The sequence below is a fragment of the Myodes glareolus genome, chromosome 24 (assembly GCF_982192425.1).
Source record: "Myodes glareolus chromosome 24, mMyoGla1.1, whole genome shotgun sequence".
NCBI lineage: Eukaryota > Metazoa > Chordata > Mammalia > Rodentia > Cricetidae > Myodes > Myodes glareolus.
Window position 1 is genome coordinate 3193657 of NC_142049.1, and position 12886 is coordinate 3206542.

A 12886-nucleotide genomic window follows, 5' to 3' on the forward strand; every position below is an offset into this window, starting at 1 on the left:
ACTCCAGAATCAACATCTCTTTTTAAAAAGATTTTATTTTTTTTTTATTGTATGAATGTGTGTCTGTGTACCATGTCTGTGAGGAGGCCAGTAGAGGGCGCCAGCTCCCCTGGAACGGAAGGTACAGGTTGTTGGGAGCCACATAAAGTGGGTGTTGGGAACCAAACGGCTGAGCCATCTCTCCAGTCCCAATATCCAGCTCTTTCCCTGGGTTCCCGTCACAATCTTGAAGCCGAAGAGGGACACTGGGCGGCTGTGAGTACAGGGAGGGTCTGGGACTGGGCTGCACCCCATGTCCCCCTCCATGCTACCTCGTCCTCTTAGGAACAAAGCGGCTTAGAGGTCATGATGGGGCTGTGACAGGGCTTTCGTGGGCTGCGGTAGAGGTTTTGGTCCAAATGCCGGACTCCCGAGCTGTCAGGGAAACTGATCGTCCTGCCCCTGCTTCAGCTTCTGGAGTTCTGGATTACAGATGTGCACAACCATTAATGCCAGATGCTGGCCTGAGAAAGGAGGGTCCGTCCCTGTCCCTGGCCTGGCTCCAGGGCCTGTTTGTCAGAGGTGTGGCCGTATGACAGCGTCAGTCCCGAGACCGCCCAGGATGGGACAAGAGTAAGTTTCCGCGCCCTGAAGACCATCTCCAGCAGCCCACTCTGGGTGACTCCTAAAGGACTTTATTGTCCTGCTTCTTCTACACGAAGAAAGGGCCTGCCAGCTCCAGGCCTGTGCCACCTGTGGTCACCGCCGCAAAAACACGACTCACTTGAACACGCTTCCCGTCCCACCCCCAGACCTCACATGATAAATACATGTTACAATTTTTTTTGAAAACAGAATAAATTAATAACTTAAGTGATTAGGCACCAACAATAATTTTGAAAAATTAAATGTCAATCTTAAACGGGAACAAGACACGAATGTAAGACTAGGCTTGCTTCTACTTCATTTTCTCTTCCTGACAGTGACAGTCCTGTGTGAAATGGTTCTAAGTTTCAAGACACAAGTAGCCAATAGGTTACACAAGAACACACACCACCAGATACCACGACAGCACAAATCGCCACCAGGCGCTCCTGTCAAGTCTGGCTGCTCCTGCCGGGCCCAGGGCCCAAATATGGCAAGTCCAAGAAAGATGGCCCTCTAAGGTTAGCCTGCTTCTCCACACTTCACAGCCAAAGGCCCAAATGGAAAGAAAGCTACTTCTCAAAGCCTGCAAAACTCGGCTGTAGGGAGGGGGAGAGGGGTCATGGCTGGGACTGTAGCCACTGGAAGATATAGAGGGTCCAAAGGCAGACTGGACCCAAACCCACGTTCAGTAGCTTCAGAGTGGTTGTGCTTCGGTTCTGGGAGTGGGGCTGATCTTCATGGAGTCAAATACAGCTACAAGCAAAATACAGCTAGGGGAGGGGTGGAGTAATTTAGCTAATGTTCTGTGCTGCCCCTCCCCAGTGACCCAGACCTTCAGAGGATCCCCCGGGTTCTTTTTACAGCCACAGAGCATCAGCTGTGACTACCACCCCAGGTCAGACTGGCGAGTCTCAGGGAGATGACATCTCCTTCCTTCACAGAGGGCGGAGCTGGAGGAGCCCCTGCAGGACAGGACAGGTACTGCTGGGAGCTATGCTAGCTAAGAGGCGATGAGTGGTTTTGATCTCATTCCTTGACAGCCACCAGGAGAGGTGAACTTTGACCCATGGGTAGGCCAAAGGATTTTTTTTTTTAAAATGGAATTGGCTTTTTCCTATTCGGGGGTTGGAGGATGGGTTGGTAGGTTTATTAGACATGGTTAGGAGTTGGAACCAGAGCAAGACTAACTAGACTTGAACACCTGATTCAGTCTTGATAAATGGCAGCCAGTTCCACACTCAGCTCAGAACACGCACTCCGGGGCGGCTGCTGAGGTCAGGGATACCTGGACCTGCTGTGAGCTTCAGCAGTATCAGCCAGAGCTTGGACACATGGGAGCCCTGTTGGAGAGTCTTAAAAGGGTACCATGAGAATCAGGGAAAGCCAGTACCCTGTAACCCTGTTCAGTGTAACCAACCACAGCCCCCTCTCACTCAAGGGGGACAGCACACACTTCTGCGGCTGGCTTCACACCTTCAAACACCTTCTGTTCTCTTCTGTCTTCTCTGGGACCCAGCCCCACCTACCTTTCTGTAAGACTCACTCTGCTCTCCCCCTGAGGCCTCCCTCCCCAGGGCACAGTCTCCCTCCCCTTCCTCTGTACTTTAAAATTCCTAGTCTTTGTCTTCCTTTTCTCACTGATTGTGACCTCCAGTTAGGGACAAGGTAGGTTTCATCTGTAGCACAGGGCTTGGTAGCCATTACTAAATAACCCATCCTCCTGGGATTACTGAGGGGGAGGTAAGGTGTGCCCCTGGTTGCTGAAAGGCCCTGGTTTTAGAGGACAGTGGTCTGCTCATCCAGGACAGAATGAAATGCTGGTTTGCCCCGTTTTCTCTGAATTTCACACAAACACATTCAGATCTCCCTGCCATATCTTAGGAGCCTTAGGGAACGTCTGCTTCTCATCCCTCTGCCGCGTGGGAGGAGAGGGATACTCTCGACCATCCCTGCAGAGAAGGGAGCTGAGAAGATCTGGCTGGTCCCTTGGTCAGAGGTGCCTCTGTCGGGCACAAGCCATGACCCATGTGGTCCCTAGATTTGATTAAGTGTGGCTCCTTCCCATCCTGCTTCCTGCTATACCCCTGCATGTGGCCTTGGGCTCACCATCAGGCCCTTGGGACAAGCCTGCCTCCCCAGCTCCTCAGCCACCTCTGCACCCTCCTACCTCCTAGAAACCTTCCTGTGCCGTCGCTGCCAGTGTCCCTGCGTTGCTCCTTGCCTACCACACCCCATCCCAGGGTCCCCCTGCCTCACCCCTACTTTCTTTCCCACTCTGTCTCACTGCCTGTCCCAGGGGGTTTGTCACCCCAAGCCCTGTTCTTTGTTGTTCCTGGTTGCCGGTCATTGAGTTTTCCTTCCTCCTGTCCTTCATCCTTAGCCTCTCCCAGCCTGCAGCAGGCGGCGTACCAGAACCTGATCCTGGGTTCCACCCTGCAGGTGACCAGCTACCTAATTCCTTTGTCACTCAAGGTGACGTCTGACCTTCATTCTTCTTCTTCTGGCATCTTGTCTTTCCCTCGCCCCAAATGGCAAGGATACGAAAGCCCACATCTACTTTAGTCTGCTGGTCCTCGGCTCCCCGGTTAGCATCCTCGAGGGATGGAGAAGCGGCCCTGAGGTAGAGGGTAGAGAGCGGTGAGCAGACAGGAGGCGTGAGCCTGGCTCAGAGCCTCAGCCCTCCCTCCGAGTCCAAGCAGCAGACAAATGGGTCCAAAGCAGGAGGATTTTTTTCTTTTTTTTCTTTTTTTTTTTTTTTGGCAACAGCTCCTAACTAAGGTTGCGGAGGCACAGCTAGTAGTACTGACAGAAGTCACGGGTGGATCCCTGGTGGCAGAGGCAGTGTCTCCATCAGACCCTTGCCTCCAAGGGGGATGGGTCAGGGTCCCTGACTTTGAGTGCTTTAAAGGCTGGAAGGTGGCTCAGAGGAGAGGAGGTGTGGGCAGGGACGGAGAAGGAGGTGGCAGAGGCCGGCGCTGAGCAGCCGCCCTGTGCCATCACAGTTTGGCACCCTTGGAAGGCTCTGAGGACTGCCGCACGTCTGTCCACTCCTGCATGGTGTTCTGCAGGGCCTGCGTCTTCTCCTTGTCCACTTGGACGTAGTCTACCTTCTCGTCCGAGGTGACAGATGAGGTGGATGGCTGAGGGGACAGAAGGGACGGACGGACTTTGTGTTACCCATCAGGACTGCACTGTGAATGGCTTCAAGGGAGACAGGACCTCCATGTCTTGGATTGTTCCCTGAATCCCTCTGTAATCATGAGCACTCCGTGTGGGTGTATCCCACGGCAAGGAGATGGGCAAACTGAGGGAACTGGTGCCCTGAACCCCTAGTTAAGGTGCCGTGAGTCATAGGAAATGTCCCTGGCATGGGTCTCCTAGTCCCCACCCTCCAGTTACCTTGCGGTGAGGGCTCGGGGAGCCGGGCTGGAAGTCCAGGGCTAGGTAATCCACACTGCCGGCGCTCTTCTTCGGAGCCGGGCTGTTGGTGCCGCTGGGAACGGGGGACGCAGACACTGGGTTTTGCTGTGACAGAGAGGAAAACTGGGTAAGTTCAACAGCCCAAACTGTCACCTTGAAAACGTACCAGGGTAAGAGCTCCCGAGTCTACTGAGCCATGCATGGTGACTTTTCATATTCTCATTTACGTCTTCGTGGCAGTCTGGGAGGTGGGTGTCACTACTGTTCAAATCACTAAAGGCTAAAAACCTAGGTTCAGGAGGGACAGCAAGTCAACCACACTGGCACAGCTGGTGTGGGATGAGAGCCGGGGATTTTTTTCTTTAAAAGATGGTTTATTTTTTTCTTTTTTTGGTGCATTGATATTTTGCCTGCATGTATGTCTCTGTGAGGGTGTCAGATCCCTTGGAATTGGAGTTATAGTTACCCCGAGCCATCCCTCCAGCCTTCAGGGATGTTCTCTGATGCCTGCCTCTCTTTAGAAAGACTCGGGGTGATGCTCAGGTGCTGTCTCCCCGGAAGGCCCAGCCTAAGTTTGCAGGTCCCTGATTAGCAACTTTGTCCCCCACGTGAGTTTCCTATCACATCTGGTCACAAGCAGCAGGTACCCTCTGCTCTTCTCCACAGGGACCTGAGCAAGTCACCTTGTTTCTGGGTGACAGGCCTTCATTTCTTCAGCTGCTTATCATGTGAGAGGTTCTGGGGCCGCATCTCCAACTTTGTATCTAAAACGTGCCCAAGGTCTGATTGTAGTAAGGAGTGACAGTCCCATTTAAATGTCTGATCTGTCTGAATCTCTGCAGCCTCGGAGCTGTGTCCTTTCCGGGGACCTCAGAGAGGGACCGTGTCATGCCGTGTGTGTATGTCTACTACTGCCACCACCACGGGGAGTTCTATACCTGCATGTCTCTCCAAGGGCACCAACCATGCTATCACCTGGATTACAGTAGTGAGAGAGGCAGGCCACCGCGGGTTTTTAAGAGAGATCTCCTTGGGGACAAAACTGCATCCTCCTAAAGGTGGATAACGACCCCTTGTTTGACATTCACACATTCAGGACGGGTCTGCAGGAGGAGGCTAAGGCCATCCCATGTGAGGCGGCCATGTCCTGAGGTGGGGCAAGGAGCGTCTGAGGACTCACCATAGGGACGTAGTTCTCCTCGCTGTCTCCCGAGTCTGTGCTGGTGATGCTTTGTGTGGAGATGGGGCGGCAGTACTGGGAGGAGGTGGAGTTGAAGGAGTGGCTGTGGGGGCAGAGAACAGAGTGAACCCCGAGAGCCGCACTACTTACACCCTAGACCTGGGCTGCCAGAGCCCAAATGTAGGGAAACTTAAAGCCATTTCTCCTTCATAGATGAGGAAAACAATTCGTAATAGACAGCAGAAGCTGGTTGGCATCTGGGAAGACCCACACTGAATGTGGGGCTGGATGGAACAAAAGCAGCCCCCAGGACAGGCATGCCTGCCGACTGCCCTACCCTTCTTAATATGTTTCTGCCTTGCCACAGGCTTCAAATGAGCCAGATGACCACAGCTTGTTTACGCCATGTTTTGTGAGAAAGACCAGAAACTGAGTCCTGCCCTGATACAGCATTAGCATCAAAACCCTGGTGTCCTGACCCCTCCCCTCCCATAGCTATCACTCAGTACTGACGAAGCTCCTGCCTCTATGGACACTTACTTGATCCTGGACCAAGACTTGGTGACAGGTGACTTGAAGGGGAGCTCATCGATGACAGCATTGTTTCTCAGGTCAAGGGGCGTTGGCTTTGCTAGGTAGCAACAGAGTTCAGGGATGAGTAACTGCTACATAGACACGCTTTACATACACAAGCACGTTTACGAAGGCCACTGGTTTTATACAGGGGATTTGGTTTCAGGACTCCCGTAGATATCACAGTCCGGATATGCAAGTCCATGCCTTCACATCCTCTGAAGCTCGAGTCCTTCCCACTGTATCTACAGTAGGCAGACCTTCAGGATCCAAAATGGACTCCTGGGTATGACAACAGATTCTCCCCAGGTTTATGACTTTGTATCAGATTGTATCCAGAACAGAGACAGTCACAGTGACAACTAGAAAATCGGATTGTATCCAGAACAGAGACCATTACAAAGATCACACTGAAGAGACGTAAACAGCAATAAGCCTCAGCTTTACAAGTCCAGAGTCCAAATGGGTTAGACCCATGGACAGCATCTCTGCCCAACTTCCCTCCTCTTCCCTTTGAGTCCCTGCTGCTCAGCTACAGCCAGCAGAAATCCAGTTTGGACATTTTCCTGATCTCCATGCTGGTCATGGGCCTACTGCTACGCACACCTGTGGCAGACCATGTGACACACCCTAGATGTTTTCCTTAGAGACGAACCCCAAGTCTGAGTCTGTATTATCTGCACACAGCCACACCCACTACGTCCAGTAGACGCCTGGTCTCTTTAAGCCAGTGTTTTCCACACAGAATGGGGGAAAGAGTAGGGCTCACCTTTCCGGTCGGGCTTGAGGTTGCGATTGACCGGGGGTGGCTGGATCTCACTTCCTCGGCTGGGGCCTCGATGGATAGGAAGGGCAGTGGAGGGGTAGCCAAGTGGGTCAAAGTGGTGGGGCCCTGGGCTCATGGGGATGTAGACACTTTGGGAATTGTCCCCTGCTCGTTCCATAGCCAGCAGGGTAGAAGAACCTGGGTTCATGGGCACGTAGTTGTCATCAGAGCTGGTACTGTCTGATCGACCCACGATAGTCTTCCCTGGCTGAAAAAAAAAAAAAAACAAAACAGGAAAAGACCTACTTGTAAGTAGTGAAAAGGTGAGACTCTGTACAAGCTGAGCAGTTTGTGGGTTAGCTACACTGGAGACCCTGTGAAGACCAAATAAGGAAGGAGAGTGGGAACTGAGGCGAGCTGAGCTCTGCAAGTTCCTTCTTGCTTTCATGACCTCTTAGGAGCCATCTATAATTTCCGATAAGATTTAAGTACAAAACTCTGTGGATACTCAAGCCTATGGCTTGTGGCTAGGAATATTCAAGTTCTAGATGCCTAGCTAGTGCAGGCCAGAAATGGTTCAGGATTCGCCACAGGTAAGTCAGTCTAGACCCTGGCCAGCATTCAGTGGGCCCGGGCTCATCCTGGACACCTAGGTCATAGCAGGTTGTAGGTAGAGCAGTCACCAGACCTGCGTCCACAGCCATCCTCCAACTCTCACCCTATCACACGACAGCACCTCTGCCTGCACTGACCGTCTTCCCTGGCTTTCCAGCGGGCTAAGCCCTGATCGGCTGGCTTCCAACCTGGATGACTTTGGTCAACCCATTCCAGAGGCAGCCTGCGGTCCTCGCGTCAGCTGCCATCACCTTCTGTGTTCCTACGCGGCAAGCCAGCTGGCGAGCAGGGCTGGGGCCTTAGAGGAAGGACTCTCTGCATCAGATGAGGGTACCAATTTCATTTGCCAGTAGACACCTCCCTAGGATGTTGGACTTTGACAAGTAGGCAGATCCTGAGGGAATTACCATCGTTCTTTGGGTGGCATGCTTTCAGTCACATGGGGTGTGGCTTCTTTTCGACCCTGACTGACCCAAGGGGCCCTGATCAAATCCCACCGCCCGGGAAAGGGTGATCATGCTCACTCACAGATTCGGCAGACCAGCTGGCGCTCTCCCCACTTCGTGTTGGGTACTCATAGGTCTCACAGGAGGAAGCTGTGAGGAAGGAAGGAAGATGGTTATCTCACACCGTTCCCCATGTTGACTCCCCTGTCCCTGTCCAGTGTGGCCATTCTCTTGATATTCCCAGATGTACTGCTGTGTCTTTGACGGACAGGGTGTTGCTTGCCACTCACTCCTCTTGATCACAGATTCTGTTGCAGTCAGGTGCCTGCAGAGGGCCTCCTGACTTCAGCTTGGGTTCTCCTACTTCCTCCACCTCTGGGAATACTTTAGTAATGGCACTGAGACTAACTACATGTTTTCTTTTTCCAACAAGGGAGCTTTGAAAGGCAGGGGCATGTGCATGTGTGATACAGTTCCAGAGCGCAGGGTGACTGCTCAGATAGCCCGACTGACTGCCAAGCTCCAAAGTGGAGGCCTGGGCCCAGAGGCCTGAGGCTCATCAGGGCCGCTGTCACATCAGGGGGAGGAGAAGACTGCAAACTCTAGAGAGAGCTCATTGAACAGAGGGCATACGCAGAATTAGAATTCACCTGGGACAAGCGAGGCTAGAACTTAGGGGCTTCAAGTCAAAGTTCAGGCTACAACCAGCGATGTTGCTATGGCATAAAAATACCCTGCAGATAATTTTGTATTTTCTGTGAGTCCACATAGGTTTGGCTCAAAAAGTTTGCTAGTCCATCTTTGACTTAGTTTTAAATAGTTTTATCTGAGTCTCAAATATCTCTAAGGCAGAGTCTGCTTCACTTCTGCCAAGGTTGGGGGCACGCAGTCAGCTGGGGACTGCATGGACAGTGCCTCAGCATGTGTCACTGAAATTAGTCCTCCTTAGGTTGAGCTTGGCTTAGGGGTGACCAAGGGTTCACCATACATGGAGAATGCCTTGGTCACCTCCCCGGCCCTCTGGTCTCAGCCAGGGATTGCACTGACCTCGGTGGAGTCGGCTGTTGTCCATTGCGGGGAGGGTATTGCGCCTGGGGATGGTAGCAGCTACGGATCTGCTATTTTCACCGATTGGAGGTCTTTGCTGAGGGCTGCCCCACCGAGGTGTTTCTGACTGACTTGGCTTGGGGGGCCGGGGTGGGGGAGCTATGGCTGAGTCTCCAGGAGTGGCTACCGTCATGGCATTGTGGTTCTTGTCCAGTGTGAACGTTCTAGGAATCTGGTAGGCTGAGAGGGGTGTGGTTGGAACATCCATATTGTCCACTAGGAGGTCTCCGAACTCCCGACACAGGGTGTTGCTGGGTGTCTTGAAGGTGTACACATCCTCATTATCTGTCTCGGACCCTGTGAGGCTGCCCTTGGTGTGGCTGTGAGAAGCCAGGCTACGGGGGAGGTCGTAAGTACTGTCTTTGAATTCCGTGTTGTGTCGGCTTGGCTTGGGGAGGCTGTAGAAGCCGTGGACTTGGCCGCTGACTCCGTTGATACAGTGTCCATTGCCCTGGGCAATTTTTTGCACGGCCGTATCACTCTTCTGCCGGGTGCCCTGAGAGAAGCTGGCACTCCTAAAAGAGAGAAAAGGGGCAATGAGGAGGAGGCAGAGGATGGCTCGAAGCATGTGCAGGTGGTTGGCGTGGGAATCCTGAGGCGTCAGACAGACCCGAGGTTGACCTAGTTCCTACCACATATTAATGCATGATCTTGAGACTTCTACTTCCGGCATTTCCAACACAGCGATTAAAACCACACTATGAGGATTATTTAGGAAGTCAGCGCTAGTATCTAGCGTGTATATGCTCCAGCATTGTTAACTTCTGCGAACCTCCTGACTCCTGTGACTGTCCTTGGCAGGGAACAGGGTCATTCCTGGGCCCCAGAGATATAACTGAACCAGCCAAACCAGTCGTTTGAACTAGCACAGAGCACACACAAGGACAAAAGCCAGGAGACAGTGGCAAGTTGTGAGAGAAAGCAAGTCACATACTCTCTAAAAATACATAGGTAAAAGGAGTTCTATTTGGGAACTCTATTCAGGATAGACACTGGTATTGTTTTTATTATTTTAAAATAATAAAATATTTATTGAGGGAAATAGGAAAGGAATGGCGAAGAGGGCAGTCTATGTTAGGTCCTAGCATCGTTACTGACACACCCTGTGACCATCCATCATCAAGATGTTCTCCCAGATGTGACCGAGGAGGTCTCGGTGATGTCTGAGGGTCCACGTGGATCAGAGGCTCTAAGCTTCCCGTTTCACAAGAGTGTGGTTAAACTGGGTTCTGAGGAAGTGCTTTGAAGGGTGAGGTTTTCTCTCTCTCTGATGATCCTTCAGAGGATGTCATCTTGGTGGGGGTGGGGGCGGGAGGAAAGGGACCAACCCCTTGAGCAGTAATTCTCAGTCTTTTGTGGACCAGAGGTACCTTAGGAACCTAGTAACCCGCTCTGGGGGCTCTCATCAGGATAAGGTGCAGGGACACACCCAGACCTGTGTGTTCTCATGGGGTCATTGGTGGATCATCTGGTTTCCCTTGGCTCTGGTGCTGGGAACTGGCAACAGTGTGGTCACCAGGTGGTAGTAGAAAACAGTACCCAGAAGCTTAGAAAGATGAAGGGAACCAGGTATGTAGGTCATGTTCCCCTTAACTTTGGCCATTGGTGGCCAGGGAAACTGTTTCAGCCCTCAAATATTTACCAGCTTTCCCCCCAGGTCTGTCTGTCTGTCTCTGTGTGTTTTTCTCCCATTCCAGTAAATTCCAAACACATAACCAAGCCAGCACCTAGGGCCCAGGACAGCTGAGCATCAGAGCTGAGGCAGGAGAATCGATGGCAGATACAGAGTGTGTTCATATTGTCTTCTGTTACTGTCTTTGAATTTCCAGCCCTGGGCCAGATGTCCTTGTTTGATTTGGTTATCTGAGAAACACTGGCTGATGTCCTCCTTCCTGTCTAGGCCAGACAATGGATCCAGGGATGCCACCTGCTGTGGGCTTGGAAACCGCTCTGGTCCAGTCTGAGTCTGCCTGGTGGTGGCGCCACTGAGTGCCAGGAAGGCTTCCTCCCAGGCCTCACGTGAGTGAGAATGGAAAGACAGCAGCAAGACACACAATGCAGGCAGTCCAGCTTCTGACACAGCTTGGCACGTTTAAGGACCCACATGCTGCTCGGGCTGGAGGAAGCATGCAGAAGGTAAGGCAGGCAGACGGACAGACACTGCATGATCTCACTCGTATGCAATCCAAATCACTTATTTCACAGAGGCAGGGCCACCACCATCATACACAATAAAGTCACGCAATGGTGGCTGTCAATGTAAAAAGTTCAGTTAGTTTGGTTTAGCTCTATAAAAACATCTGGTAGTCCAAGGAGACTCCGAACAGTGGCAGAACATCACAGGTGTCCTGCAGTAACAATGGGCACATTCCAGAATGGCTGGTCCCCTTCCTGCCTTGACTCTCGGTCTTGGGAAGCCAGAATCGAGGGATTACCCATCCTGATCTATCAGGACTTTATGGCGTCCAGGACCCTCTGGTCACCTGCATCCTGTTGATACTTCCCTAGACTAACCATCTGTCATCAGTATAGTCTCAATGACATAGGGCTACACCCCAGCCTTTAGATTTATTTCTGTCTTATGCTCTAGGGTGTCCTCATCAAATTTGCTATCCATACTGGACCCCCACTGCCCTGCCTCCCAAGTGCTGGGATTATAGGCAAATGCCACCAGGCCCAGCTGACCCTTTCTCCTTTTGGTCTATCGTATCGAAATCTTTGTTCCTTCATGATTTTCCCCTTGCCCAAGACAGGGTTTTTCTGTGTAGCCTTGGCTTCCTGGCACTAGTTCTGTAGATCAGGTGGGCCTAGAATTCAGAGAGATCCACCTGCCTTTGCCTCCCGCATGCTGGAATTGAATTAAAGACATGTACCATCCAGCTTAGTTTTTTTTTCAATTTTTATTTCTATAGTGCTGTAAATAGTAAACCAGGGCCTTGTAAATGTTAGGTGGATATTCTACTCTGAGCTACATTCCTGGCCAAAACCTTTCTCTTTAAACACCATGAAGTTAAGTTATGTTCCACGTTTCCTCTGCCTCAGAATACTCCTCTGTAGCTCTTAAGAAGTCACTTGGACCATCTTCTAGTACCAGTTCACATCACTCCCTTCTCTGATGAAAGAAAGCTATGCACCACGATCTGTAAAAACGAGATGATCTTTGGGGATGGAGATAGAGCTTCTTCCCCATGAATGCCTGCACTCTGCACTCAGCAGGTAGAGACTGGAGGATCAGGATTTCAAGTTAATCCTTAGCTTCTAAGATCCCAGGAATCTTGCTGGGAGAGCAGAGAAAGGAAGGAAGAAAAAGAAAGTGGGGCTATCTATCTATCTATCTATCTATCTATCTATCTATCTATCTATCTATCTTTGTATCTGGAACCCTTCTGGCTACAGTTTTGAGCACACCTTTTGACTAGAATGAGAAAGCAATGCTATACTTGTGAAGCTAAATGAAATCCAAGGTTGTGTATGATTCCTTTGGCTAATCAAAACAGCTGGGTGAAGGAGTCAAGGGTGCCTTGGAAGAGATCTCGGGAACTCTCCGGCATGCTGACTTTGTCTTGTATCCACCGTTTCTCTCTTGCTGCTGGGCCAGTGGTACTGGAATCTTAACACTTGAAATTTACTTCTTCATTTTCATCAGAATTATGGCTTCTCGGGTTATACCCTGCATCGATGGGTTACCTCACGCAGTATGGTTTAACTTTAAAATTCACAGAGAGATCAAGGCAGTTCACGACCACTGAGCCAGCAGTGCCGAAGATAACCGGAAGGTTCTTTAAACACAGAGGGAAACAAGGAACTCACCTATGAGACCATATGAAAGAATGAAGTTCATGAGAAGAACAGAGGAACAAAGGCTAGGAAAGAACCATGTCTCTCTCACTCAGTGACCCAGCCAAACCCTAACACAAATGGGAGGAAGAAAAGAACCAAGTCTTAGCTAGATCAGTAAGGCCAGAGATAGAAGTAAAAGGGATCGAACAGAAAAGGAAGAGATAAAATTATGTTTTCAGATGATAAGATCCTATACTCTAAGAGGCGCTAATGATTCTAACAGCTAATTAGCTCTGGTAAGCACTTCCAGCACAGGATCAGGATACAAAAAACATTCAAAATTCAGTACCTTTCCTAGATAGGAAAATGAAC

General features: G+C 50.9%; 1 protein-coding gene across 2 annotated transcripts in view; it reads right to left on the reverse strand.

The window, feature by feature from the left end:
• Positions 1 to 17: 17 nt before the first annotated feature.
• Positions 18 to 12886, reverse strand: part of Gab2 (GRB2 associated binding protein 2) — a 143298-nt gene continuing 130429 nt past the window's right edge. For both annotated transcript variants that reach the window (XM_087901402.1, XM_087901403.1), the window contains exons 4-10: positions 8675 to 9249; positions 7710 to 7777; positions 6570 to 6834; positions 5768 to 5858; positions 5228 to 5330; positions 4027 to 4152; positions 18 to 3767 (exon numbers count right to left, since the gene is read on the reverse strand). In XM_087901402.1, the coding sequence (XP_087757528.1) occupies positions 3624 to 3767; positions 4027 to 4152; positions 5228 to 5330; positions 5768 to 5858; positions 6570 to 6834; positions 7710 to 7777; positions 8675 to 9249 (1372 nt within the window). In that variant the 3' untranslated portion in view covers positions 18 to 3623. The remainder of the gene's footprint in view (positions 3768 to 4026; positions 4153 to 5227; positions 5331 to 5767; positions 5859 to 6569; positions 6835 to 7709; positions 7778 to 8674; positions 9250 to 12886) is intronic.